The sequence below is a fragment of the Callorhinus ursinus genome, unplaced genomic scaffold (assembly GCF_003265705.2).
Source record: "Callorhinus ursinus isolate GAN/ISIS: 27379988/994484 unplaced genomic scaffold, GSC_fseal_2.0 scaffold9, whole genome shotgun sequence".
Taxonomy (NCBI): domain Eukaryota; kingdom Metazoa; phylum Chordata; class Mammalia; order Carnivora; family Otariidae; genus Callorhinus; species Callorhinus ursinus.
The window spans coordinates 5,902,293-5,930,000 of NW_027397071.1; the positions used below are offsets into that span (position 1 = coordinate 5,902,293).

At 41.9% G+C, this 27,708-nt stretch overlaps 2 protein-coding genes and 1 long non-coding RNA gene across 5 annotated transcripts in view; 2 read left to right on the top strand and 1 right to left on the bottom strand.

Annotated features, from left to right (window-relative positions):
• The window catches only part of BCL2L15 (BCL2 like 15), a 54,938-nt gene that overhangs the window by 5,640 nt on the left and 21,590 nt on the right, over positions 1-27,708 (top strand). The gene's annotated exons all lie outside the window — the stretch shown is intronic.
• Positions 7,401-27,708, top strand: part of PTPN22 (protein tyrosine phosphatase non-receptor type 22) — a 59,724-nt gene continuing 39,416 nt past the window's right edge. For both annotated transcript variants that reach the window (XM_025872458.2, XM_025872459.2), the window contains exons 1-9: positions 7,401-7,610; positions 22,234-22,342; positions 22,617-22,693; positions 22,855-22,950; positions 23,364-23,402; positions 25,197-25,268; positions 25,385-25,444; positions 26,032-26,174; positions 26,931-26,997. In XM_025872458.2, the coding sequence (XP_025728243.1) occupies positions 7,524-7,610; positions 22,234-22,342; positions 22,617-22,693; positions 22,855-22,950; positions 23,364-23,402; positions 25,197-25,268; positions 25,385-25,444; positions 26,032-26,174; positions 26,931-26,997 (750 nt within the window). In that variant the 5' untranslated portion in view covers positions 7,401-7,523. The remainder of the gene's footprint in view (positions 7,611-22,233; positions 22,343-22,616; positions 22,694-22,854; positions 22,951-23,363; positions 23,403-25,196; positions 25,269-25,384; positions 25,445-26,031; positions 26,175-26,930; positions 26,998-27,708) is intronic.
• LOC112824532 (uncharacterized) overlaps positions 15,986-27,708 on the bottom strand; it is a 53,039-nt gene continuing 41,316 nt past the window's right edge. For both annotated transcript variants that reach the window (XR_003208464.2, XR_012379313.1), the window contains exons 3-4: positions 17,720-17,857; positions 15,986-16,359 (exon numbers count right to left, since the gene is read on the bottom strand). This is a non-coding gene — a long non-coding RNA (uncharacterized lncRNA). The remainder of the gene's footprint in view (positions 16,360-17,719; positions 17,858-27,708) is intronic.

Genomic DNA, 27,708 nt, shown 5'->3' on the forward strand with positions numbered 1-27,708 from the left:
TCTCTCTCAAATAAATAAATAAATCTTAAAAAAAAAAAAAAAGAAAACCCTGGGACGCCTGGGTGGTCAGTCAGTAGAGGGTATACATTTCCCTGGCCCCTACCATAAGTGACTGGAAGTAAAGCCTACGGTATCTATGGCATGTGTATCTTGTAATAATCCTTCATAATCTCATAGATTAGTAGGCGCTCATCAAGCAGAGACTCTTAACATTCATAAGCCCCAAGGCTAGACTACTTACCTGACTGTCAAGAAGAAAAGCATTGCTATATCTATTTTTGAAGAGAGGCCTTAATGGTTTGGTTACAGTTTGGCTCAAGTGTAACCACATCCCCTCCCTTCAGCCAGCCAGCTATCTGTTTCCCCTAAATGCACAGAAGTAAAGATGTAGCGCTGCTACTATATTTTCACTTTTTAAGTTATGCTATTTCCTCTATTCATGGATAAATCACAATAGTTTAGTATCCCAAATGAGATTTCATGTTTCTCTTAGGTAGGAATTAGCTTTATTTGCTACCATGTTTGAACAATGTATTCCAAAACACATTTTTTAGGGAGGGGAGGTGATAGATGTGTAACTAACCTTACTGTGGTAATCATTTTGAAATATACACATATAGCAAATCATTACATTGTATGCCTTAAACTTATACAAAGTTATATGTCTGTTATAGCTCAATAAGCTGACAAAGTAAATGATAAATGTCAGAGGCCAGCAGCCTCCTCTTTGTCTTTTCTTTTTCCACTTAGCTAGAGAAGCTGCCTGTTTTATCCGATACTGCCAATGAAACATCAGAATATGAATCTGGCTCCAAGTATACGGCAGTGTCTTGAGATTGAGGATATGGTGCCCCTGGGGGTTATGCTAAGTAAATGGGAAAAACAGCTCTGGCTTGTGTTTGTTGCTAGGCCGCCCTTTCCTAGGAGAGCTGGAGTGCTGGGGTTGCGGAAGGAAGACACGGGTAGCCCAGAGATTAAGAATACCTTCAGATCGTCTGATTTTAACAATTTGGTTTCATCATAGACTAATCATGTGACACTGGGCCAGTAATCCAATTCCTTTGTGCCTTAGTTTCCACGTCTTAAAATAGAGATGATTTGGTTACTAATTCGTGGGATTGTGGCGAAGGAGAAATGAAACAACACACTGTGTAAAGGGTTTAGCCCAGTTTTTGGAATATTTTAAGCCCTGCACCATTAACAGTTCGGGACTGCTGTGATTCGGTGTTCATACAGTTCTACCTTGACTTTTTTCTCTCCACTGACACCGTCTCTCACAAAGGCAAGCCAACCTTCTGGCTCTACCTCTCGCCTCGATGTGGGTGATTCCCAAGTCTGGCTTATCTCCCTTCTTCCTAAATCCACATCCCAAGCTCTAGTTCTTCATTTCCATGTACCGTTCTTATTCCTGTACTTTCCCAGACTGCCATCCAGCTAGCTCAAAACCTTAGTCATTCCTCCCTGTTCCCTCGTTCCAGTCTTGCACACACACAGTTAGTCTTTCTCATCTATTCCTCTTGTCCCAATTCTCTGCCTGGACTTTTGGTAAAGCCTCTCAGTCAGGCTGTTAATTGATCATCCTGTTCCAGGCTTGCCCCATTCCAGTCCATCCGATATACTGCCACCAGATTGACCAAAGCTGTGGTTTCCTTGGCTATTTTTGATTCATTTCTGGATATGGCATAATTCATTTTGAAATTTTACATACTACTGAAGGAGATGATGAGACTTTCAAAAAATTTATCAGAAGGGGCCATTTCTTAAAAAAAAAAAAAAAATCGAGAAACATTGCTTTGCCTGCCATTCTTTTAAGATTTTCCAGTGGAACTTTTGAAGGTGATCAGATATGTTCCTTATCTTGATTGTGGTGATGGTTTCATGGCTGTGTACACATTTCAAACTTATCAAACCACGCACTTTGAAGTATGCAGGTTATTGTATGTCAATAGTATCTCAATAAAGTTGTTATTAAAAAAAAACAAAAAACCTTTACTGGTTTTCCACTGCCCATCAAATAAAGCCTGACTTTTCAGCCTGGTATTCAAATTCCCCCAAGGGTCCGTCTCCAACTACCCTTTCTAGCCTTATCAATCAGGACTCTACAGAACCAAGGGTCCAGTCAGACTGAGCCACTCACTAAACCACCCAACTCCTACTGTTCTCTTTCTCTTTCATATCGCTTCTCCTCAGGCTCTTTGACATATTCAAGGCCCAGCTTAAATGCCGCTTCCTCCAGGAAGGCTATCCAGATAACCCAAGCACAAAGTGATCTTTGCCTTCTCAAAATTTTGTGCGCATAACGTTTACGGCCTTACCACGAATGGCCTTAAACTATAGTTATCTGTGGGGGCGCCCGGGTGGCTCAGGCGTTAGGCTTCTGCCTTCGGCTCAGGTCGTGATCCCAGGGTCCTGGGATCGAGTCCCGCATCGGGCTCTCTGCTCCGCGGGAAGCCTGCTTCTCCCTCTCCCACTCCCCCTGCTTGTGTTCCCTCTCTCGCTGTGTCTCTCTCTGTCAAATAAATAAATAAAATCTTAAAAAAAAATTATAGTTATTTGTGTACTTACCTTCCTTACGGGTATATAAAAGATCCTTGAATGAAGACAATTTGTTGCACACATCTGTAGCGCCCCTCGTCCCCATTCTCTTGCATGTATATGGATCTCGTAAGTATTCATTAAATGAATAAACAAACAGACTCAATACTGAATAAACAATCAGAAGAAAGATAAGACTCCAAGCAAGTTTGATTATATTTTGAACAAGATGCCAAGCCCCACCAAGAGTTAAAAAAAAGAAAGGTAAATTGTGTCAATTGGAAATTATCAGTTGACTTTTGCTCCCTGAGGATTATGTTTCTGAAACCGAAGGTGGAGCATAATTCCTTGTGGAATGTGGGGTGCTGACTACGAAGTTCACAGCAGGTGAACTGAAGAGCTTGATGAGGTCTCAGAATACTGTAGTGACCAGAAGGAATCGTGACCAGAAGCTGGGGAGGGGACTTTCCTGCTGTGGGTGATGTAAAAACACCAGCAAAGCAACAAGCTTCGTTAGAGGCGTTTTATAAGCCTCTTTTGTGTCCTTTTAGAGAAGGGGAACTGGGTCTATTCTGAAGAGGAAGGAGGTCATTCCCGCCCCCCCCACCCCAGCCCCCAGGCCATGGCGAGCCTGCAGGATTGGACTCTGCATCCCATTCCTTCCATAACAATGGCTCCGCTGCTGGGCAGCAGCCCTCAGGCAGATGCTCTTTGCCAGGTTCCTGGACGTCCCTGTAGGGAAGGCCCGTCTGTTCCTGGCACAGTGAAAGTGCCCGGCAGGAGAGCCGGAGTCATTGCTGTAGCGAGTAAACAAGTCGGGGTCGATCTCTCACCAGCACCCAAGCACTTTATGTAGCGTCCTTTATCATGATAGGCTTATTTCAGGCGTGCTTAAGACCATGGTAAGCACTGTGGGTTACCCAGATGCGTATAGAAGACATTAGCATTGCCTTTGATAAACTTAAAACTCCAGGGGGCCGTTTATGTGTTTTCTTTTGAATAAACTCTTTTAAACTCATGGGAGACAAGGAACACGTGAAGAAACAAAGAAAACTTCTGTGGCTGAATATAAAGACTTCATTCCGAGAAGAGGCAGACTAAGAGAAGTTCATTGGTGAGACGGCGTCAGGGGCAGGATTGTTGAAGAAAAGAGTGACCAGGCTTTACAGCTCTATTTTCGTCTTGACGAAAATTAGGGGAAAGGTGAGAAGTAGCAAAAGAGGTGGCAGTAGCAAGTGCAAGGCCTGTGGGTGATGTGGCTAGGTAGTTTGGGTGGGGACACATGGGGAGGGGCTTGGTGGCAGGCGGAGGAATCTGGGCGTGTTCCTGTAGACCATTGGTAACTACTTTTGGGTCTTGAGCATTAAAGTGGAGTTTTATGAACATTCATCCAGCCTTGGTTCCTAGGAGATGCTAGCACGGATTAGAACTAAGAGCCCATTGCTGCAGCAATCCACGTGTGCAAAAGGGCATGGTGGTCAGCATGGGAATGGAAAAGGCTGCTTGAATCTACAGGACATTGAGGAAAAAGACAGGCTGGCCTTGGTGACCCAGGGGATGCTCTCACAAAGAACCAAGGGTCCCGCAGATAACGCCTAGAGCCCCTGTCAAATCAATGACCCTGGGAGATAGAGAAAGGCAGGCATAGTGAAACTGAGGCGAAGATTGGTCAGTGGCTTCCCCAGGGTAGAGCATGCCTCCTCAGACAGAGAGACGGATGTGCTGAGAAACCTGAGTGTATTTCCCATTAGCTAATAATCAATGTCCTAATAATCTTCCCTGATACTCCCTTCGGTTGAAGTTTTTTTGTTTGTTTGTTTGTTTGTTTTTAAAGATTTTATTTATTTAATTGACAGAGAGAGAGGGAGAGAGAGAGAGAGAGGGAACACAAGCGGGAGAGGGAGAAGCAGGCTTCCCGCCAAGCGGGAAGCCCGATGCGGGGCTCGATCCCAGGACCCTGGGATCATGACCTGAGCTGAAGGCAGACGCTTAACCGACTGAGCCACCCAGGCGCCCCTCGGTTGAAGCTTTTTTTGGTCATCTAATTCCAACCTCCGTGACACTGATGTTTCCCTTTACACTGGCACACTTGCCTCTTGCTGGTGCAGGTGACCATGTGACGGGTCCTCCTCTCTGCTGTCCTTGTCCTTCAGAACACACAGCAGAGCCCCAGGAAGCGGCAGTGAGATGGTCCTTCCTTGCTCTTCTTCGGGTGCTCATTCACTTTTACTTTCCACTAGAACTCAGCCCTGAGGGTTCTGACCGAGCGCTCATGGAATTGTCGTGTTCACTCAGGGTGTGAGCCAGACTGGTTTCAATGTTTCATCACAAATTCATAAATTCTTTCAGGTACTTGCCAGTCTCTGCTGTATAACATAGTCTCCCCTCCCCGGCTCTTGATCTTCCCACAAGATATAAATGAGTCATCAGAATCTTTATCAAAAAGCACAATGCTCTTATTGTCTGTAGACACCTGTAAGTATCCATAGAAGGAAGTGTGAAAAATTAAGTAGCAGCTTAGATTTGTTAAAAATAAAACTGAAGTTTTTTGTTTTCTCCTTCAGTTTTGTTTTTTGCTCGCTTGAGTGGTCTACTCAGGAAATGGTCTTTCAGCTAGTGGGTTTTTGAGGTTTGGTTATTTCACGATGTTTCTGTCTCTTTTGGTTTTAGAATGGAACAGACTCCTAAGAATTGCTGTTTGCTTTAAAAAAAAAATCTGCAGTTGTGCTAAGACACTATTTTTAGATTCTTGTATTGGGGTAAAAGGACTACAGAGGGCATCTCAGCGAGTTTCTCTTTACCTCATAATCTGTCTCTGTCTTAGCTCTCCCTAAGAAGAGACTGAAGTTAAAGATTGTTTTGAAATATGAGCTTGAGAAAAAGAGCTTTAAATCTTATTTGATTAGGTCTCTTTTTGTTTATTAATTAATAAAGTTCTGGTTTGGTTGGAAGTGATTACATTCTAAGGGGACATGGAGTTTATGAAATTCTCTCTCTCAGAAAATCATTTTCCTTTTCGGTTTATGCTTTGCTACTCTGCAAACGAGCGAGTTAGTTTGGAATGTTTTTATTTTAATTAGTAATTACATCTATGTCTTAGTCTTGAGATGCTTTATTAACTGGTTAAGGGTTCTTTTCACTATATTCTGGCTTGTTCGCTACTGCATCCCCAGCCCTAACATAGTGCTTAGCATTTAGTTGGTACTCAATACATATGTTTAACAAATTGATGGATCTTTATGTCTTTTTTTCTAACTTAAAAAAAGGGCATAAGACTTTTAAAAAGCACCCTTGATCCCAGCACTTACACAACTGATCCTTTTCTGCATCACTTAGTCTTCATCTAACCTTGTACATACTTTTACAGGGTTTGAGCTATTGTGAACTTTAGATTTTGTGCTTTTAAAGGCTTCCCCCCATATTTTATATGCCTTAAAATAGCCAAATTAAACATTGCATTAGCGCAACAAAAAAATTCCCCTTTAATGCTAGATGGGGCTAATTGGAGAAATCCTATCCCATTCTCAACAAATATTGTTGAAGAGCTCTGCTTCATTTTAATTTATTGTGTGGCTCGGGATTGAAATTCTTTATTGGCTTCACCTGCCTATAAGCAGAATCCCTCAAAGACCACTCCTTTCCTGTTGTGAGGTTCAATAGAGTGGAGGCGGCTTCATAGTGTTTGGAGTCATGATTTCCTAAAGGGACTTTGAATAATGCAAAACAGAAAGGATTGCTAATATCTTAAATAGAGGAAGCTCTAATGGCACATTTCCCAGTTTTCTTCAGGATTATTTCAGACTAATTTTGTTAACAATTATTTATGGAATTTCTGTCCTCAAGCAGAGATGATATGCTGAGTTGGGGCTGCACTCACTCTGGATGAGACAGTCTTAAGTAGGTTTGTACCCACTGAGGAGAGGATTTATTCAAGCTGAGATGTGGAAGCTTTTTCTAGAACAGCCGGCCTGTCAAACAGGGCCAAAATGCCACACGCACAGCATGGCTTCCTGAAGCAATGGCTTTTTCCAAGGCACCAGTTGGGAGAGTAGAAATGTCTTCTCTAGACACGGTTCATGCTTTGCTCCCTGAAAGTTATGCTGTTGCCAGCAAGGTGGTTGATGTTACTCTTTTTCTGTTCCTTATAGTTAACCAGTATTGCATACAGGGGACGTTGTGCCAACTTCCTGGTCAGGTGCTCCTCATGGGGGCCACTGTGCTCCTGGATCCCATATAGACCAATACTCAGTCCTGAAATCGACAACACTTCCCTTAACCGAGGTCGGCACTTCCCCAGCCCTGGGAGAGACACAGACTGTCAGAAGCAGCTGACTTTGCTTCATCCGAAAGAGAGTTTGAGATCTATATGGCAGACTTAAAACTTCTGAATAAAAATGCCTTCTCTGATGAACAGAAATTTGCCACCGATCACATGGACAAGACACTTTTGGGGAGAATAGTACAGGCAGATAGATGTCTTAACCCCAAACAGTGAAGTTTGGAGCCCCCCTCTCTGACTCTAACTGAACTTGGCTGAGAAGGTGTCAACAGGGCCTTTGTGTTCACTGAGGCAATGGGGAGAGGCAGACCCCATCCATGAGACCTGGCATTCTGCCTTTTCCCTAGGGAACCAGAAAAAAAGGTGAATCTTGCTTAAAGATGATGGAGTGGAACAGTCTCGGAGCTAATCAGACCATGTATGATGCTCTGGTTAGCCCCTTGTTTGTTACAACTTGAGTTGTAACCAGGTTCCTTCCTTGAAAAGGAAGGCACTAGGGCCCTGAAGTGATGATGGCTTTGTTGTGTGACCACAGAGGCTGGTTGCGTACTAATTTCCTCTAGGGCTTGTGATGAAGTCAGTTAACCACAGCCTTCAGCATGCTCTGCTCCAGCGACAGCAGCGGCTTCTTGGTGGTATCTTGGCCATGACATACATTTGACATGCCCTCCTGTAACCCGCTGGTAGACGGTTTCTCTTGTCCTGCAGCATGGACCAAAGGGAAATTCTGCACAAGTTCCTGGAGGAGGCCCAAAACAAGAAAACTAACAAAGAGGAGTTTGCTGATGAATTTCTGGTGAGTCCTACGTGTGACACTCTCAGGGGAGTTACACAGACTGTTTAACTGACGAGGGTGGTCCAACTCTCCTAGACCAAATTGCTCTTGGGATAAAAAGTGAATATCAGACCGTGCAGGGGAAGAAGGGAGAAAGGCAACCTAAAAGTTCGACTTTTCTGAGTGGCTTGTGTGTTTTAAGTATTCTCTCCAAAATACTGTTTTAAATATTGCGTTTGCTAGTTCTTGGAGTTTGACTGGGATTCCCATGGAAGGCCTGCCTGATTCCAGGTGTATAAATACCCACATTAATTGAACACCTGGAGTTCCTAGGTATCTGAGTTGTGGTTTAGGCTTCAAATGACTACGTTTAATTGATATTAAGAGGAAAGAAACTAAGATTAACTTTTCATGGAACATTATGTGTTAGCCTCCGCATGGAATTCCACTTGGATGACAAGGGCTCTTGAGCGCCAAAACGACCTGCTGCCATTTTTCTTTATCTCTTCTTTTCCTTTTCTTATGTATTTTCTTAAGAAGAAAAATGAGAACATGTGTTTTTGCAATAACAGGGTTTCCTTAAGCTTCTTCTGCTTGGAGAGGTCTGGAATGGCTGGGACGGAGGGAAGAGACACGTGAGGGGCATAGAGCCTAGGGCCGACTAGATCTGGTCATCCAGATCAGTTTTCTTCAGGATTGGAACTTCTGTCCTCAAGCAGTGGGAGTGGGGGGGGGTCTCCTCTACGGGGGCTGTGGTGACTGATGTGTCAGCAGCTGGGTAGGCCTCGTTCGTCTATAACCTAGCGCATCAGAGGACATGGGATATCTGATAGTACCTATTGTGTGTTTTGGAACACTTCCAGCAGTGTTTCAGGGCTATAAAAACTTGAAACCTTGGTTTTTCAGCTGCAAAGAAGTGGGAAAAACAAGAGAGCTGAAGCAGAAAACCTGAAATCAAATCATGATTCTCTTGTCAACCGAACTGTCAACTCTTTGACATGTTCCTTGATTTCCCCAAGTCTTTGTTTACTAACTTCCAAAATGGGGATGATAATTCACGGCCTACCAATCCTCACGGGTTGTTGTGATGATCAAATATCAGTAGTAATTAAATGTGCTCATTCATTCAGTAATATTTATTGAGCACCTCCTGCGTACTAAGTTTAGTTCCAGGCCCTGAGGATACAGCCATGAACAAGACAACACCTCTGTGCTCATGGACCTAACATTCTGGTACCAGATAGTAGATGTGAAAACACTCTGTAAAGCCTTTGAGTGATTAGATGTTATGACTATATGTTGCGACAGAAGCCCCTATGTCAACCCAACTTGGATGCCACTGTGGAATGGTGAAAAATGTGCTCTCATCCCCCCTGGCCAGGCAGGGAGTCCCTCTGAGTAGAGCTACCAGGGAGGGAGGCAAGGGGAAAGTCCTGGCTTATGTGCCTGTTTAGACACGTGCCTGCCCCTGGGCTATAACTCCTGAGTCACCCAACACATAGAGGCAAAAAATGACCTGAGGGGCTAGTGCCAACCTCTGTCTTATTTTGGTTGCATTTTTAAAAATAATATAGACTACATCCTTAATATTGTACTTTTCTTACCTCAGTCATTATAATCTCCCACCAAATTATGGCGGTCACCTCACCTCCTGTTTTCCCTGCCTCTAGCCTTGCCCCACCTTCAGTCAATTTTCCCTTCAATACTAATAATACAAACCTGGTCAGTTTCCCCTGTTTAAAAACATTTTTTTCAGCTGCTTGAAATTGTGAAGTATAATACCTAGTTAGAAAATTACAGACAACATGTATAATTATAAAGCCACCACCGCCGAGGTCAAGGACTAGAACATTCTCGGCCTCCAGAAGACCTCTATAATCGCTTCTCCAGCAGGTCCCTCACCCCCACTCCCATCCCCACCCCCACTGTGTCCTGCCCTGCCCTGCCCAAGGAATAATCACTATCCTGACTTTGATATTAATCACTTCCTTGCTTTTCTAGCTCCTCTTGGTTTTGAGGACCTTGTTTTTGGGTGGTGATTAAGTGGAACCTCACTGTTCACTGACTCATGTCCTCCAGTGGAAAAACAGAGTCTTGTCCTCAGCCTCACGTAAAGGTTCAGCTGAGATACCAGAGACATTCATTTTGGGGGAGTTGGGTCGTGGTGAACAGGGCTAGGTTGCTTGCTTGGACAGGGTCAATACTGCCACTAACTTGAAGGGCTTTCCATATGGTCCTGTCTCCCATCCCACCTTAAGCCCTTTAATGTATTCTCCCAGGATTTGATGTTTTTGAGGTTGGAGGACTAATTCTGTGACACGAAGCCACTGCTAGCCTAAATGGTGGTGCCTTTGTGGGAATTATAGAAAGTCATCTCTGGTTCCAGGGAGGCAATCTGTGTACCCTGCCCCCCGCCGGGTCAGAGGCTTGGATATCAGTCCCCACCCCCAACCCCTTGGCTGTGTATCTGTGCACAGAGCACATGGCCCTGCTATGCCAGCTAAAGCCAATACCATGCAGCGTAGGACTTTTCCTGTGCCAACACTAAATTCAGTCACCTTTCTGTAGCAGAAACTGCCACAAAACTAGTGGAAGTTTAGTTCTACTAAACGTGGCTCTTAGTGTAGTGGAAACTGCCACGACCATAAGCTTTTCATGCATTCATTCACGTGTTTACTGAGCGCTTACTATGTGCAAAGCATTGTGCTAGATGCTGCAGTATGCAATTGCAATGCTTTGATGGAGCTTATCTCCTAAGATCAGAGAATGGCATAGTGAGGGAGACATTAAACAGCTAATTACGCTAGTAAATATTGAATTGTGATAGTCTTGGTGGGGTGCATATTCATTATCTTATGTATTACTCATTAAAAAAAAAAACCCATGAGGTAGTTATGATCTGTGACTTACAGATGAGAAAACTGGGGCTCTCAGAAGTTAAGTGATTGGTCTAAGCTCACGCCAGTGTTCAGCCACAGGCATGAAGTCTAACCTGGATCTGTCATTTCAGAGCCTGTGAATTGAATCCTTATGCAGTAGTGTCTTGCTTCAGCCAGTAACACCAAGTTCCACAAAGGGCCTAGCCTGAGCCTAAGTCCCCAGTTAGTAGAGTTTCTTTCTTTCTTTTTAAGAGAGAGAGAGTAAGAGTACAGGGGGAATGGGGCAGAGAGAGAAGGAGAGAGAGAGAATCTCAAGCAGACTACCCTCTCAGCACAGAGCCTGACTCGGGGCCCAATCTCATGACCCTGAAATCATGACCTGAGCCAAAATCAAGAGTCGGACGCTTAATTGACAGAGCCATCCAGGCGCCCCATATTGTTGTTATTCTTATAAAACAATATTATTGCAAGTTAAAAGAAAATAAATTCACCATAGTACCAATATCCCAACAAACACAGTCTTTTTGGTGTGGAAATTCTAGTTCTTGTCCATTTATATACTGCCTTTTACATTGTTATAAGGACAGCGTAGATAACGATTTTGTATTCTCATATTTTCACTTAACATTATACCAAAATTATCTTGTTAATTAAAGTCTGTATTTATGGCCTTTGATGCAGCATTGTATAATGAAAGAACAGTACTCATAATAATAGCTAACACATTCATATTTCTTATAGAAACCGTTCTGAACACTTGTATGTATCAAGTCATTTAATCCATGGAAGAAGGTACTATACATTTTCTAGATGAGGAAACAGACAGCTTCATTGACTTGCTCACGGTCAGAGAGCTTGTAAGCGTGGAACAGAGGTTTAAGTTCAAGTAGTCTTGCTGTACCACCTATATTTATAACAACTTTGGTGTCATAAGCCTGAGTTTGAATTTAGGTTCTGCCTATCATTAGCTCCGTGACCTTGAACAAAGTCATTAAAAAGTGGGAATAAATAAATATTCACATTGCAGAATTGCTGTGAGGAAAATGGAATAAATACATAAAATTTCTGACGTGTGGTAGACACCCAAGTAATTTGATTTTTTCTTTTCTTGGACGTTTAGATTATTCCCAATTTTTCACGATTATTAAGAGCATGCAATAAATGTGCTTGTCCACATGGTTTTCCTCTTCTTTTGAATTATATCCTGGGGCTAGATCCCCAAAAGTATCATTATCGGGCTCAAGAGTCTTAGCATCTAATTGGCTAAGTATTGCCAAATGTGTCTTTCAAAGAGCTTTTCCAACTTGCAAAATCTGGATTTATCACCTTGTCTACCACCTTGCTAACTCTTAATAACTATATATACAAGAAAATAAATAAATCTTTTTGACTGCTTACCATATGTTAGGCAATAAGTGGTTTACCATATATGATCTTAATCACTACAACCCCAAGAGGAAAGCATTATCTTCATTTAACGCATGAAATGGCAAGGCCAGGATTTGAAACTGGGCTGATTAAAAGCCTTTAACCTCGGGGCGCCTGGGTGGCTCAGTCGTTAAGCGTCTGCCTTGGGCTCAGGTCATGATCCTGGGCTCCTGGGATGGAGCCCCCTTAACCTCTGCACTGCATCATAACATGCTCCCCCCACCCCACCCCTGCTGCCATTTAGTGTAAAATAGTACTTTGTTATGTTAATTTTATTTATTTGATTTTAGAGCCTCAAAAATTATCCTGATTCTTTTTTTTAAATCAAAGTATAACTGGTGCACAGTGTTACATTAGTTTTAGGTGTACAACATAGAGATTCCACAACTCTATACTCCATGGTTATTTTCTACCTGCATTTTCTCATTTTAAATTTTCTGTTCGTCTACTTTCAACAATAACTAATCCATGGAACTGTGTTCCAGACTCTATGCTCAAGTGCTTCACACACAGAGCCTCATTTACTTCCCAAAGAATCCCTTACAATGGCTAACAAAGTCCTGCATGGACCAGCCCTCAAGGGCTTCTCCAGCTTCCCACAGCAGGTTGAGTTTCTTGTCCTTGTCACACTGCTTCTGTCACACGGCCTTTGAGCACATGTTGTTCCCTTTCTTTCTTTCTTTTTTTTAAGGTTTTATTTATCCGACAGAGAGAGACGACAGCGAGAGAGGGAACACAAGCAGGGGGAGTGGGAGAGGGAGAAGCAGGCTTCCTGCTGAGCAGGAGCCCGATGCAGGGCTCGATCCCAGGACCCTGGGACCATGACCTGAGCAGAAGGCAGATGCTTAATGACTGAGCCACCCAGGCGCCCCTCCCTTTCTTTGAATATTCCCTCGTACTCCTCTTTACCTAGTTAACACTTCGTAATTCAGATCTCAATTTGGTGGTCATTTTCTCAGAGAAGCCTTCCTTGACCTCCCAAAATACATCAAATCTCCTATTATACATTCTCATTAGCACCGGCTGGCATTTCTTTTTACGTCTCTTTTTTGCCCCCAGCCTTATTAAGGTTTCCACAGCATTTACCACAGTTCCAGTTTTACATCTCTGTGTGATTATTTGGTTAATGTCTGCTCTCCCACCAGTTGGAAGCTCCGCAAAGACAAGGCTCACGTTTAGTTCTGCTTATCTTCGTAGCCACTAGCACGTTTGGCAAGTCGTAGACACTGAGGGACAACTCGCCTGAGGTCATGCAGTTCATTAAGTGGTGGAACTTGGATTTGAAAGAGCCATCTGTTAAACCTGTGCTCTTAGCCCTCCTTAGGATCCCTGACTCTATTGCCCCCAATTTATACGTTGGTCTGAACATTTTAAACTTTAAAAAAAATGGCAGAATATAACATACACACAGAAAAGTGCTTTAAACACACATATGAGGGGCGCCTGGGTGGCTCAGTCTGTTAAGCATTTGACTCGATCTCAGCTCAGGTCTTGATCTCAAGGTGGTGAGTTCAAGCCCCAATCTGGGCTCCACTCTGTACCTGGAGACTACAAATAAAGAAACAAAGAAATAAAGAAATAAATAAAATACACATGGGGCACCCGGGTGGCTCAATTGTTGGGTGTCTGCCTTTGCTCAGGTCACGATCCCAGGGTCCTGGGATCGAGCCCCACATCGGGCTCCCCGCTCAGCGGGAAGCCTGCTTCTTCCTCTCCCTCTGCCCCTCCCCCAGCTCATGCTCATGCTCTATCTCAAATAAATAAAATCTTTTTAAAAATAAAATAAACACACATGCAATTTAACAACAAGTGATAAAGCAGGCACCCATACACACACCGCTCAGATCGAGAAATAGAACATTGCCTACACCTTGGAAATCCCTTGGGTGTCCTTCTGGATCACAGCTGCCCCCAACCCCCACCAGATTAGAGGTAAATGCTGCCCTGAAATGGTTACGATTTTTATTTATTTTTTATCCCCTTCACCTATTTTGCCCATCCCCCCACCCCCTCCCCTCTGGCAACCACTAGTTGTTTTTGTTTTTGTTTTTTTAATATTTATGAGTCTATTTCTTTTTTCATGTTGCTTTGTCTTTTAAGATTCCCCATGCAAATGAAATCATATGATATTTGCCTTTCTCTGTGAATTGTTTTGTTTTTCTGCATAGCTTTAAGACCAATATATATATATATGTATATATATATATATATCACTGAACAGTAGAGATTAATTTTACCTGTTTTGGAACTCTGTGTAATGCAATCATGTTATGTATTTGTGTGTGTGTGTGTACGTGTTTAATGTCTTCTTTCTTTCACTCTACATTATATTTATAAAATCCATCCGTTTTGTTATATGTAGGCAGGTCTTGATTTTTTTCTAATCATGTTTAAGAATTCCATCAGGGTTGAATATATGCAATTACTGTAGAGTTGTGATCACAGAGGGCACTGAGCAAGGTCACGTAGTCACCTAGGATTGTATTAACTATTTTGGATCACCACAGTCCAGTGTCTTAGCTTTAGTTTTGCTAGTCTAAAAATTCAATTTTGTCAGTATGCCCAGAGTTGATCAGGACTAGGCAAACACATAAGAAATTCACCAGAAACAAGAATGCCAATTTATTAATTTTTCAGGGAGGAAAAATCACTGTCAGAGTAGAAGCTTGCATTGACCGACAGCATGTTCTATGGTTTGGAGAAAAACTTGTATGAGAAGCCAACTATAATCAGAAAGTTGCCTGATGAGCATAGTGATTTTGGTGGCCTCACCTGTGATGGTATGGTCTCCACCTCCTTGTCTGAACCCTCAAGCTGGGGACCACTACTATTTCCTGGCCAGCCCTGGGGAACACAGTGACAGTGCTTGGATGTCTTATCTTCTAGGCTTAATGAGGACCATCTGCTTCCATCAGTGCATTCTTGATCAGATAGATCACAATTTGCAGAGGAATAGGTATTCCCTTTGGCCAATTACTGCACCTGATTGTGGTTTTATGACATGTCCATTTCAGCTATTGTATGAAATATGGGTCGAGACTTGGTTATGTATATCACATGCTGGTCGATTTTGTTTAAAACTCCTTTGATATACTTTTCTACATTGGAGGCAGTATGAAGCATCTTCATTTAGAAAACATGTGTAAGGGGTGCCTGGGTGGTTCAGTCGGTTAAGCGTCTGCCTTCAGCTCAGGTCATGTTCCCAGGGTCCTGGGACTGAGGCCTGCGTTGGGCTCCCAGCTCAGCGGGGAGCCTGCTTCTCCCTCTGCCTGCCGCTCCCCCTGCTTGTGCTTTCTCTCTCTGTCAAATAAACAAATAAAATCTTAAAAAAAAAAAAAAGAAAGCATGTGTAAAAGTGTGAATTGTGTATAAAAAGTGAAAGCTTAGCAAATGTCAAGAATTGTGCTAAATAGGGGTGCCTGGGTGGCTCAGTCTTTAAACGTCTGTCTTCGGCTCAGGTCATGGTCTCAGGGTCCTGGTATCGAGCCCCGCATTGGGCTCCCTGCTCCGCGGGAAGCCTGCTTCTTCCTCTCCCACTCCCCCTGCTTGTGTTCCCTCTCTCGTTGTGTCTCTCTCCGTGTCAAATAAATGAATAAAATCTTTAAAAAAAAAAATTGTGCTAAATATACACATATGAGCTCATTGGATGTCTGTATGTATTTGTACAAAGACTGGATGGGAATATGGAAATGTGAACACGGCTTCATGTCGATAGGGTAATTTGATTATGGTGTATCTTCCTCCTAAAAAACGTTTTGGAGTGAAGAAATTGCAAATAGAAGTACAAATAACAAAAATACCACCAACAACATTTAACCTTTCAGATGGCCCTGTTACTTAAAACATTACAATCTAATGTTGGTCAGAGTTCAGAAATATGCAGTTCCATACATTGCTTTCTAGAGGTAAAATTTGTATACCATTTCTGATATATTTATATGATAATATGGATCAAAAGCCTTTACAGTGGGCAAATTCTTTGGCCACTCCTAAGAATTTATCTAAAGAAAATAATGAAAGATGTCTGCATAGGTTTTATCTAAAGAAAATAATGAAAAATGTCTGCATATAGTGATATTGTTTAGAACTATCGTTTAGGAAGATTGAAGCACCTTAAATGTGCAATAATATGAAGGAATAGCCTAAGTAATTTATGTCGCACCCCATACAATGAAATACTCTACCATCACTAAAAATGTAGAATGCAAATTCGTAAGTAAAAAGAGCAAGTTGCAAATCTCTATATAGAGTGTGATCCCATCTTTATTACACACATAGATAAAGGATTGGAATGTAATATAAAATATTAAGAATGATTAACTCTGGGTAATGTGGGATTATAGGTAACTTTAATAATTTTGTTTTGCTTCTCAGTATTCTAAAATTTCTTCAGTGAATATGCATAACTTTTTTATTTAAGAAATTTATATTTAAAATTTTCCTCTTGTGTTGCTTGATTCCATCTAAACAAGAAAAAGCAAAAAGAGAAACGGGGGGGGTGATTTTTCTGTTTCTTGGGGATGAGGTATTTTTGTAGAAAAAGTAAATGCTGTGTTTATCAAATACAAAGATATATTTATTACATATGGAGGATTCAATGAGCCCTAATAGAGAGAATATACCCTGTCCTGAATGAAGGCCACGGTAATGTTGGTTTATAATACACTAGAAGTCAGACTGGTAGCGTAGCAACTTCTGGAGATTTATCATAGACAGGACCAGAGAAGGCAAGGTATATTTTAGTTCCACAGAGAAGATCTAGACGTATCCTAGCTCTGTATTTTTTTACAGTAACAATACTAATAGGGAAGTCAGGAACACAGTGCCTCCGGCATCACCAGCGCACAAACATCTGTGCAATTGAAATGACTCATTTATGCAAAACAGCCTATCAGTTGAACAGACTTATCAACATTTCTTGACTTTTGTGCACATGAAGGTGAAATTTTTTTGCTACTGCCACCAGAATAAATATATCGCATCACTTCTAAAGCGAATTCCTCTCAAATCCATCCCCAGCCTCTCACTAGGGACTGTCCAGTCCCATATTTTCAGTCATTCACCAACAAACATGTCTTGTCATAGCCTCATGTTGTAAGTATCTAAAAAGTTGAACTTCTTGGTTTACTCACCCCACTTTGGCTATTGCTTACCCACCTACTCACTTAACCTGACTAGTGGATGGCAACCCAGTCCTCATATGTTTGGCTGGCTAGTTGGAGCTAGACTGAAGGTTTGGAGCAGATCATACTGACTTATAGTTGTAAGCATTGAAGAACTACCTTGAGAGGCTCTGGAAATGGCCAACCTGATCTCCCTCTCTCATCTAGCACCGGGGCGTCATATTTGCTTTCTCCCACTCCAAAATGTAACTTAGGCTAGGTCTTCTGCATAATGATGTAGTTCTCCAAGGCAAAGATATTATGGTCTTGGGCTTTCTTTTTCTTCCTGTCCTCTTTTGGGAGTGACCTTAATCCATTTATTAGTAATGAGCTTACTAGTCAATGAAAAGAACATGCTAATGACTCTGTCCTGATTTCTATTCTTATGGCCAGAACTTCAGTTTTCCTGTCTTGAAAGTTAAAGCGTAGTATAGACCATAAACCAAATGCATGTACTATTAGCTTATCAAGCATACACTGAATCTGGTTTGTCATACATTCCAACTGATCAGGGCCCAGGACGGGATGCTGGCCCCTCAGCAACTTTGCCCGATTTCTCTCGCCGGGCCGCCTCTAGTGAACGCACGGCCCCGCATCTTGTGCTGGGCAGAGGAGTACCTCCCCCCTTTCATCTATCCTGTCTCCCTCAACCCCAACTCACCCCCATGGCTGTGCTTTCTCGTTTATGCACTTTTGCTGTCTACTCTCAAAGCTCCTCCTTTTCTGGTGAGGTGTATCCGTTCTTCTGTCCTAATTCGGCTCTGTTTTGTTTACTCTTGGGGTGTTGGAGCCTGCGGGTCTGGTAGGGAAAGAAGGGGAATAAAAAAAAGGCCTTAACAGTGATCTGAGCTCAAGTAAGATATCTAAAAACAAAACGAAAAAAACAAAAACCTTTCACACTTTCCAGATGAACAATTCCATAGGCATTTCCTATGTGATGTTTTGCTAAAAGTGCATCTCCCTGTGTCATTCAGCAGGAGGACTCCAGGAGGAACGAGTAGGGGAGGAAAAGCCAACCTGTCCTATTGTTGAAGGGGGCAGTCAAGGTGGCTGAACAGGCACAAGTTTACAAGCGCACGTGCGCATGCCTATACACACACACACACACACACACACACACACACACTCTCTCTCTCTCTCTCTCTCTCTCTCTCTCTCTCTTTATCTGTGACATTTTACCAAATTAATAGAGGCATATCTTACAAAAAGGGCTTTTTGCCTCTAGCATTCTCCCCAGAAAGCATTCCACAAGTAAGCAAAGCAAAACAAGTAGAAACAGTGTAACAAAGAGTATGCACCAGGCTCCGTTCTGGAGATTTCTAAGAGGAACAGCTCTAGGACTTGACATATTTTCAGCAGCCCTGGAATGAATGTCAACCTAAAAGTGATCATTCCAAAGATGCATAAGAGCAGAGAGAGCCGAAAAATCAGTGTAACTTGAGTGGAAATCTTTTATAGTCTCCCAGGTGCCTGTGGCACGTCCTTAGTTAAATTCCCAAACTAGCCCATGGCATCCATCTTGTTGTGAAAACATACTGTATTGTTATCAGTTCAGCATCTCTCCCCCTAAATCTAATCCTGAAAATCCACAGGAATTCAAACCATGGTAAGAAACCAGAATTTAAGAAATGACTGTATACCTGCTTTGTAATAGGTCGCCTGTGTCTGATCTACCTCTAGAAACAGAAAAATGGTCATTAGAACAACACATGCTGGTATTTGTGGTCCAGCAACTAAGCAGGCACTGGTCGGCTGTCCCATTTGTCATCCTCAGGTGGAAAAGGCTTACATTCCTATATTCTGAGGTGGTATAATAATTTAGTGATTATGTATTATTTGGAAAGTATCAATTTAATTAGCTTCTAGATATTTGGAATTCTTTGTGTTATGAACTCCCAGCTAACAAACATCTCATGACCCCAACTTTTCATCAAGTTATCCAGAGCTGATCTTGAAATCTAAGGATGGATTTGGATGATTTATTGGAGCAGATTTCTATTCTCTACGACTATTCTCTACCTTTTTTTAATCTCTCTGTGTGTCATCATACCTTGGTTTTAGGCTCTCCCTTCCCCTCACCCATTTTTTTAAATGACATAGTTATAAGTGTCCTTAAGTAAACTCCTACAGATAGACACACATCCTAATTATGTGAAAACACTGTATGAAGTATAGCAACTAAACAACAATAAATGACACCCCCCTTCTTTTTTATTTTTTCTTGTTGCCAGTCACTCGAGGAAAGTTCTTTCTCTATTTCCTTACTTCTCTTTATTATTTTACCCCGTGGAACAAAATAGACCATAATTTAGGTTCAGAAATGCACAAGCAGTACCAATATACATTTATGAAAAGGAAAGGAAAGCCATAGTTTTAAAGAAATGATATTATACATAATTGATAGTGACATCAATTTGTATCATCTTTTTTTTTGAGAGAGAGAGAGAGAGAGAGAGAGAGAGAGAGAGGGTGCCTGCATGTGCGAGGAGCAGAGAGGGGTAAAGGGGGAGGGACAGAGAGAATCTTAAGCAGGGTTGATCTCATGACTCTGAGCTCATGACCAGAGCCGAAATCAAGAGTCGGATATTTAACTAACTGAGCCGTCCAGGTGCCCCTCAATTTGTATAATCTTAGAAGAAACTAGAAGTCAAACCTTAAAAAAAAAAAAAAAGTATTTCTTGTTTTATTAGACAACCTTAAATACATTTTTTTCTAATATCCTTAAATATATTTTTCTAGTTAAGCATTCACGTAGACTGAAAGCAAGCCTGTTAAATTGGCTAAACAAGGATGTGTGTAGACAATGAGGTCACTGCAGGGAAATGCATGTAATCAGAGAGGTATGATCCCGCAGAACTACAACCTAGGCCCGGGTTAAGAATTTTAGGTACCCGGGGCACCTGCCTGGCTCAGTCATTGGAACATGTGACTCTTGGTCTCGGGGTTGTGAGTTTGAGCCCCACGCTGAGTGTAGAGATTACTTAAAAATTACAAAAAAAAAAAAATCTTAAAAAAATTTATAAAAAGAATTTTAAGTATCTGAAGTCATTTGTTTATTCCCATTCCCTGCATTTATTAAATATTTATGGATCACACATTATGTCTCCTGGGAAGTTAATCTTAAGGCACCTTACAATTATAGGACTGTGGGGAATATGGGAAAATTAACTTGCGATCCCACTGGGGAGAATCTCAAGTACTTGGCTAAGGAGTCTGGGCTCTTTCCCAGTAGCAAGGGGGATTCACTGAAGTTGTTTTGGGCATGAGAGAGATAAAGAAAGCAATATTTTAGTAAGATTAATTTGGCATAATTGTCCCTTAATGAATTTGGATAAGGAAAGACAGAAAAGTGTGCAGGTGAGTTAAGAAGCAACTGGACCGGTTCAAGCTTTAAGGTAGAGGGTCTGAATTAAGGTACCTGGGGTGGACATAGGAAGGAAGGTCGACGCAAGATACTGCATGGGAAGAATCACTTGAACTTGCTGACCCAGTTAGAGGTGGGAATTGTCAGAGTCACCACAAGTGACTCTCGGTTTCCAGTGTGTGGTTGCCTGGGATAAAGATGATGCCAGCGGCATTGACAGTGGGAACGATGCTCATTTTAGTTTGAAATGTGCCAAGTTGGAGGCTCTAATAAGATGTGGAAGTGGTAAGGTCTAAGATACGGTCAGGAATTCAGGTCTGAAACTTAGTAATCAAATCTCTATATAGAAATTTGAGAGTTCTCCCATCGGGGTTGGAACTATAATTGAATTTGAATCAGCTAAATAAATTTCAAACCCTCCCACTGGTATGCCTTCTCTAAGAGTATATGGTATCCTGGAGTGAAGGTATAGAGCGAGAGAAGAACAGAGAGTTGAGGACTTAACTTTGGAACTTTGGAGAACTCACAACCGGAAGGCAGAAATGGACAGAGAGCCAGTGAGAAAGAGTAGACGTGGGAATGAGAAGGCAGAGAAGGAGGAGGAAAACCAAGGCAATGTGGACTAGTAAGGGCCGAGGGAGGAGGAGATTTCGAAAAGGAAGTTAAAGAGAATGAAGACTGAGTAGATCCTGAGGGATCGGACCTATAGGAAGTAGTTAATGCTCTTCACGTGATCCATCCACCATTAAATAGTGGGTAGATCATATAAACTATTTTCTGTAGTTCAATCCAACAAATATGTATCAGCGATCACAGATGTTTCCCCCTTTTCTTTCTCAGATTGAGTAAGGCTTCGCAAGTTCAGCTCTATTAAAAGCAGTTTCTTTATTTTTTTAAAAAAAGATTTTATTTATTTATTTGACAGAGAGAGACACAGGGAGAGAGGGAACACAAGCAGGGGGAGTGGGAGAGGGAGAAGCAGGCTTCCTGCCGAGCAGGGAGCCCGATGCGGGGCTCGATCCCAGGACCCTGGGATCATGGCCTGAGCCGAAGGCCGACGCCTAACGACTGAGCCACCCAGGCGCCCAAAAGCAGTTTTTTTTTAAATGATAAGGGAGTTAAACAAAGTCTGGGACTAGGCTGATTCCTAAGGAGCTACAGAGGGACTATGATTTTCTCTGATCTGAAAGTCTGGTCTATAGTAGAATATTGGAAAATGGGAGTAATTTCAAGGAGTTACTTCATTACCTTGAAGGATCTTGTTGAACCATATTATGCCAGTCCTAGCCTGGTCCAGATCTTATTCTACCAACAGAATATGACACTATTTAGATATTGTTTGGTTGAGGGGTGGGCTTGCAGTTTGAGTCATATAAAAAAAAAAAAAAACAAAGACTGCTATCGGGACTGAAATTTTTGAAATTTTGCTAGATGTAGAGAGATTTTATTTGGCCTAAGCTCCATTTTTACATAAAATAGCCCTGTAGCAGCTATAAAGAAGGTACACTTTTAGTATCTGATGTTTGTGTGGAGCACATAGTTTGTTTTCAAAAAGACATTGGCTTTTAAAATATTCACTAGTTTCACCTCTAGGTTTTAGCTATTTGTGGCTCAGCTGCTGTTCAGTGTGATCTTTTCACTTCTCCAAACCTGAGGTCTGCTGACCTTATGCTCTGGGGCTCTGTCCTGAATTGGAGGTAGTTCTAGAAGATGCTACAAATTGCAAAAGTGGACTGTTTGGGCAGAAAAGGAGGAAAGCTGTCTAGAGATTTGTGCCCTAGGAGGATTTAATTCTTGGAATTTTATTACAGAAGCTGAAAAGACAATCCACCAAGTACAAGGCAGACAAAACCTATCCCACAACTGTGGCTGAGATGCCCACGAATATCAAGAAAAACAGATATAAGGATATCTTGCCCTGTAAGTTTCATTTCTCCCTGTAAACTTGTACCTCACCTTTTCCCCGGTTCAATCGTTCCTATCTCTTTTTACCCATTGCCTGCTGATCCTAATCCTGGAACAATGCTTTGACAAGTTAGTTTGTACTGCTTACAACCGCGAAAGAACATTCACTCACTCACTCACTTAGCAAACACTTGTGAGTATCCACTGTTCACAGTGCTAGGTCCTGACTTACAGTAAACCCTCTGACCAAGCCCTTTTAGTTATATTGTGTCTGTCTCCTGTATTACAGATGATCATAGCCGAGTAGAGCTGTCCCTGATCACCTCGGATGAAGATTCCAGTTACATCAATGCCAACTTCATTAAGGTACACCCTGTATTCTATACTTCTCTAGGTGCCTAAACAAAGGGGTTGGGATACTAGACCATATTTCTCTAGGTACCTAAAAAAAAAGGTGGAGGGGATACTAGACCAGAAGAAGACGATATTATCTGTCGTCATCCCATATAACTTCTGTTCCCCTTTAGGGAGTTTATGGACCCAAGGGTTATATTGCCACCCAGGGACCCTTGTCTACAACTCTCCTGGACTTCTGGAGGATGATCTGGGAATACAGTGTCCTGGTAAGGGCAGAGTTGCTTTTGTTACTCTATTCTGTAGCTGTCGGGGAGGGTGTCAGCATATGTGACTGAGGTTTCCTCTGCATTAAAATTGGTGCCCTTTGGGGTCAGTCGTTAGAATTTCAGTGTTCAGGCAAATTTTTGCCAAAATCACAATGTCACCCTTATTCAAGGAAATGAAAGTTCATATCTTGACAGGTTCATTTGTTAACAAGAATTTACTGATTTGAATAGAGTAAAGGGAAGTAAGGACAGAAAGAAGGGTAGGAGCAACATTTTATCACTTACCAAAATATTTCTTTTGGGGGTTAAAGAACAAACAAAACAGAAGGAAAAAAAAAAACAATGACTCTGGGACCCATGTATTAACTGCTCTTTCTAACTACATCAATGCTCTATCTATTTCATCCCCTCAGATCATTGTTATGGCATGCATGGAGTTTGAGATGGGGAAGGTGAGTCGCCTTCCAGTGGACCTAAAGATAAAGGAAAGAGAAGGGGGAGATTTGGTCGCAGAACTTTCCTTAAGTGTGCCTACTTAAAAATTATTCTCAGCTTGCTAGCTGTCAGTTTGGGAATGCTAAATGATTTACTCTCAAGGCTTTTTTACCCCTAAGAACTCCTTTTGTCCACTTTCTCAGTAGACTCTCTATTTTAAAGTAAAGATAAGATCTGTTTTTAAAGTAACGATTCATTTTCCCACTTTCATTAATTGGGCATCTTTAGCTGGCAGTAAGCACTTCTAACCCCATGCTGTCCAACATGACATCCACTAGTCACATGTGGCTATGGGCGCTTGAAACATGGCTAGTTTCAGGGAACTCAATTTTATTTCATTTTATTTTAGTGAGTTTAAATTTAAAAACTTGGTTTTCCAATTCAGTGTTTGGAAAATTTTGTGTTTTGAACAACTTGGGTACATGAATCTTTCTCAACTATACATTTGATGAACTCTAAATGGAAATAAAATGTTTCCAATGGCAATTTAGGGTATTGAGGTGTGCTGTAAATATAAAACACACCCTGGGTTTTGAAGACCGAGATAAGAAATGTCAAATACAGAATATCTGTTTTATATTGATTACATGTGGTTTTTTTTTTATATACTGGGCTAAGGTGTATTATTAAAATCAATCTCATTTTTTTTCATTTTTGAATGGGGCTATTAGTAAACTTAAAACTTCATGGGTAGCTCACATTACATTTCTATTGAATAGTACTCTTCTTAACTTACTGTTATGAGACACTCATAATTCCAGTTAAAACCAAGCTTTCAGGGGCGCCTGGGTGGCTCAGTTGATTAAGCATCTGCTTTCGGCTCAGGTCATGATCTCAGGGTCCTGGGATGGAGCCCCTATGCAGTCCAGTCTCAGGCTTCCTGCTCAGCGGGGAGTCTGCTTGTCCCTCTCCCTATGCCCTCCCCGCCCCCTGTTGTACTCTCTCTCAAATAAATAAAATCTTTAACAACAACAACAAAAACAAGCTATCACTTAGCTTGTGCAGCTTTGCTTTAGTAGACATGATTTCTGTTAATCCTTTTGAAATACAGTAGTCCCCCCTTATTCATGTGGGATAGACTCCAAGACGCCCAGTGGATACCTGACAGTGTGGATAGTTCCAAACTCTATATACACTGTTTTTTTCTATGCACACATACCTATGGTAAAGTGTAATTTGTGAATTAGACACAGTAGGAGTTAACGACAATACGAAAATAGAACAATTATAACAATATACTATATGTTATGTGAATGTGATCTCTTTTTCTCAAAATATCTTATTGTACTATACTCACCCTTCTGATGATGATGATGTGAGAAGATCAGATGTCTACATGATGTGATGAAGTGAGGGCAATGACATAGGTGTGATGTAGGGTTAGGCTACTACTGACCTTCCAACAATACATCCTGGACTATAGGCAACTGAAAGACTGTGGTTGACCATGGGTAACATGGAAAGCAAAGCTGTGGATAAGGGGGGACTACTGTACTCAAAATGTCAGATCCCCATTTCTACTTCTTCAGACTTCTAGGAAGTCTGTAATTTACATATCCTTTAGTGTTTTTCCCGTCCTTGGAGATTCCAGACCACGATGTTGGGGTTGAAGCCCCCGGGGGTTAGATCGTCCTAACCTAAGGTGAAGGACACAGAGCTAAATTTGCTTCTGAATGAGGAAGTGGGTTTTGCTACCCAGAAGAGACTAGAGTATCTGGAGGGGAGTCATGACATTCTGCTTTGTGCAACAGAAAAAGTGTGAGCGTTACTGGACTGAGCCAGGAGAGCTACCGCGGCAAGTTGGCCCTTTCTCCATATCCTGTGTGAGTATGATGCCTGCTTCCGTTATGGCCGAACAGATGCTCCAGGTTCTACTTTATAGAGACTAGTTTTTGAACATTAGTTTTTGAAATAACTAATATTTGAATTTACTTCTTAGGAAGCTGAAAATAGAAAATCTGATTACATAATCAGGACTCTAAAAGCCAAGTTCAATAGTGTAAGTATAAACCCGAGTGCTAAACTCAAGAGCCCACAGAGGCAAATACATATGTATGTGACTTGGGCTGGGCACAAGACAATGGGGAGCGGTGGGGCCTTTGATGTTCTGGATAAATCTTCACATGCAAAAGAGACCTTTGGTATAATCCCTACTTTCCCAATCTGTTACACACCATGGCGCACCTATAGAATGATAATGTTTGTAGGATGAATAGAGGCTGTGCAGTGAACAGAGGCTGAGAACCAACTTGAGAGCTCGCATTGCCCCGTCTCTCTATGGCAAAGGGGTTTAATAGATCAGCATGCCTGTGACCCACTTGAACCGGTGAAGCACACCAGTTGGGAAGCTCTGGTTTGGACTATCTTAATATCTACCACCTCTTGTGAGTGGGGCAAAGAGGGACAGACCAATAGTCAGTGTTCTCAGATGGCATGTGGTCCCCAGAGGCCTATAGAGAAAAAAGCAGCATAAATTGCCAACAGGACAGAGATGCTACTTAGGAAGTCAGAGTAATCTTGTGGTAGAATGAGGTGGGGTCCTAACACTGACCTCTCCTTTCATTCTGGCTATTTTTTCTTTTATAGGAAACTCGAACTATCTACCAGTTTCATTACAAGAATTGGCCAGACCATGATGTGCCTTCATCCATAGACCCTATTCTTGAGCTCATCTGGGATGTGCGTTCTTACCAAGAGGACGACAGTGTTCCCATATGCATTCACTGCAGGTATAATGCTGTTCTATGTACCTTCCACCCCAAACAAACCAAGTATCACAGTCTGGCCAGGACTCCGGCCGTACCCGAAGGAAGACAGACTCTGTTGGAATTTAAGGCGGTAGAAGCAAATAGGATGTAGGCTCCTGGCCCTAGTTTCGCTTTTTCCAGTTGATTAGAAAGGAACAAAACTTAGAAATGAGAGTGATTGTGGGCGCCTGGGTGGCTCAGTTGGTTGAGTGACTGCCTTCGGCTCAGGTCATGATCCTGGAGTCCCGGGATAGAGTCCCACGTCGGGCTCCCTCCTCAGCGGTGAGTCTGCTGCTCCCTCTGACCCTCCCCCCTCTCATGTGCTCTCTCTCTCTCTCTCTCATTCTCTCAAATAAATAAATAAAATCTTTATAAAAAAAAGAAATGAGAGTGATTGAAAGAGCAAGGTCCATAGCAAAAACAAACTATAATAAATTCAAGCATTTAATTAATATTAAATTATTGAATTAAAGCATTAAATTAGTATTTTCTGACAAGTTACTTGGAAACAGTACAGCTCTAGAGACTCTTGCTTAGAGAAGTCACCTAGGATCTGTCCTGAGGTTTGGTGTGGGCATGTGGCAACTGACAAACATGCTCTAGGAAATGGGGGGGAGGGGTTGGAACGTTTCATTGCCTCTAGGTTCCTTCTTCCTCAATCTGCTGGTGATATTTCCCAGCTACCGTCGATGATCCACCCTCTGCAACTATATGTGCTCCTATGATCTTTCATTTCAGTGCCGGCTGTGGAAGGACTGGTGTTATCTGTGCTATTGATTATACCTGGATGTTGCTAAAAGATGGGGTGAGTTTTTCTCCTCAGGCACTTCCTGTCTGCTTACCCTGTTACTTTCAGACTTAGGAATTGTTTGGTTCTTCCAAACATCTATCTCCATGACTCATCTTTTCTAGAGTATTCACTGTAGACCCGCTTTGTCAGATGATTAAATTAGGCCCTAGGTGGGTGGTTCTCAAAGTGTGGTTCCCAAACAAGCAGCATTGGCATCACCTGAGAACTTGTTAGAAATGCAAAACCTTGGGCCCTGCCTTGGATGGACTGAAGCAGAAACTCTGGAGGTGGAAGGGAGGAGAGGGCGGGCAGCAAGCTCTCCAGGTGCTTCTGATGCATGCTGTAGTTTGAGAATCACTGCCCTAAATTCCACAGTTACCCTTCCTTTATCCAAACTACTTTAGTGGCTGGACTCAATTTACCACAATCAAACCTTGTGTTCCGATCTCTAAGTCATTTTTTATAGTCTAATAGGAAGTGGGAAGTTTGAAATATATCTGCCAACTTCTTTTATTTCATGAAATTCTCATACTTGCTCATCTACTCGAGCCTTCTGCCTCATTATAGGTTTTAACTTCAAACATTTGATGACCCCATGTGAAATCATTCTCAAGAGTTTCTTCAATCTTTTCTGGGGAAAATACCAGGCTCTAAATCACGATGCAAGTGATGAGAAATCTCATTCATTTTAAAAATGCATTCTTTTTCGGATATTATCTTCTGTTA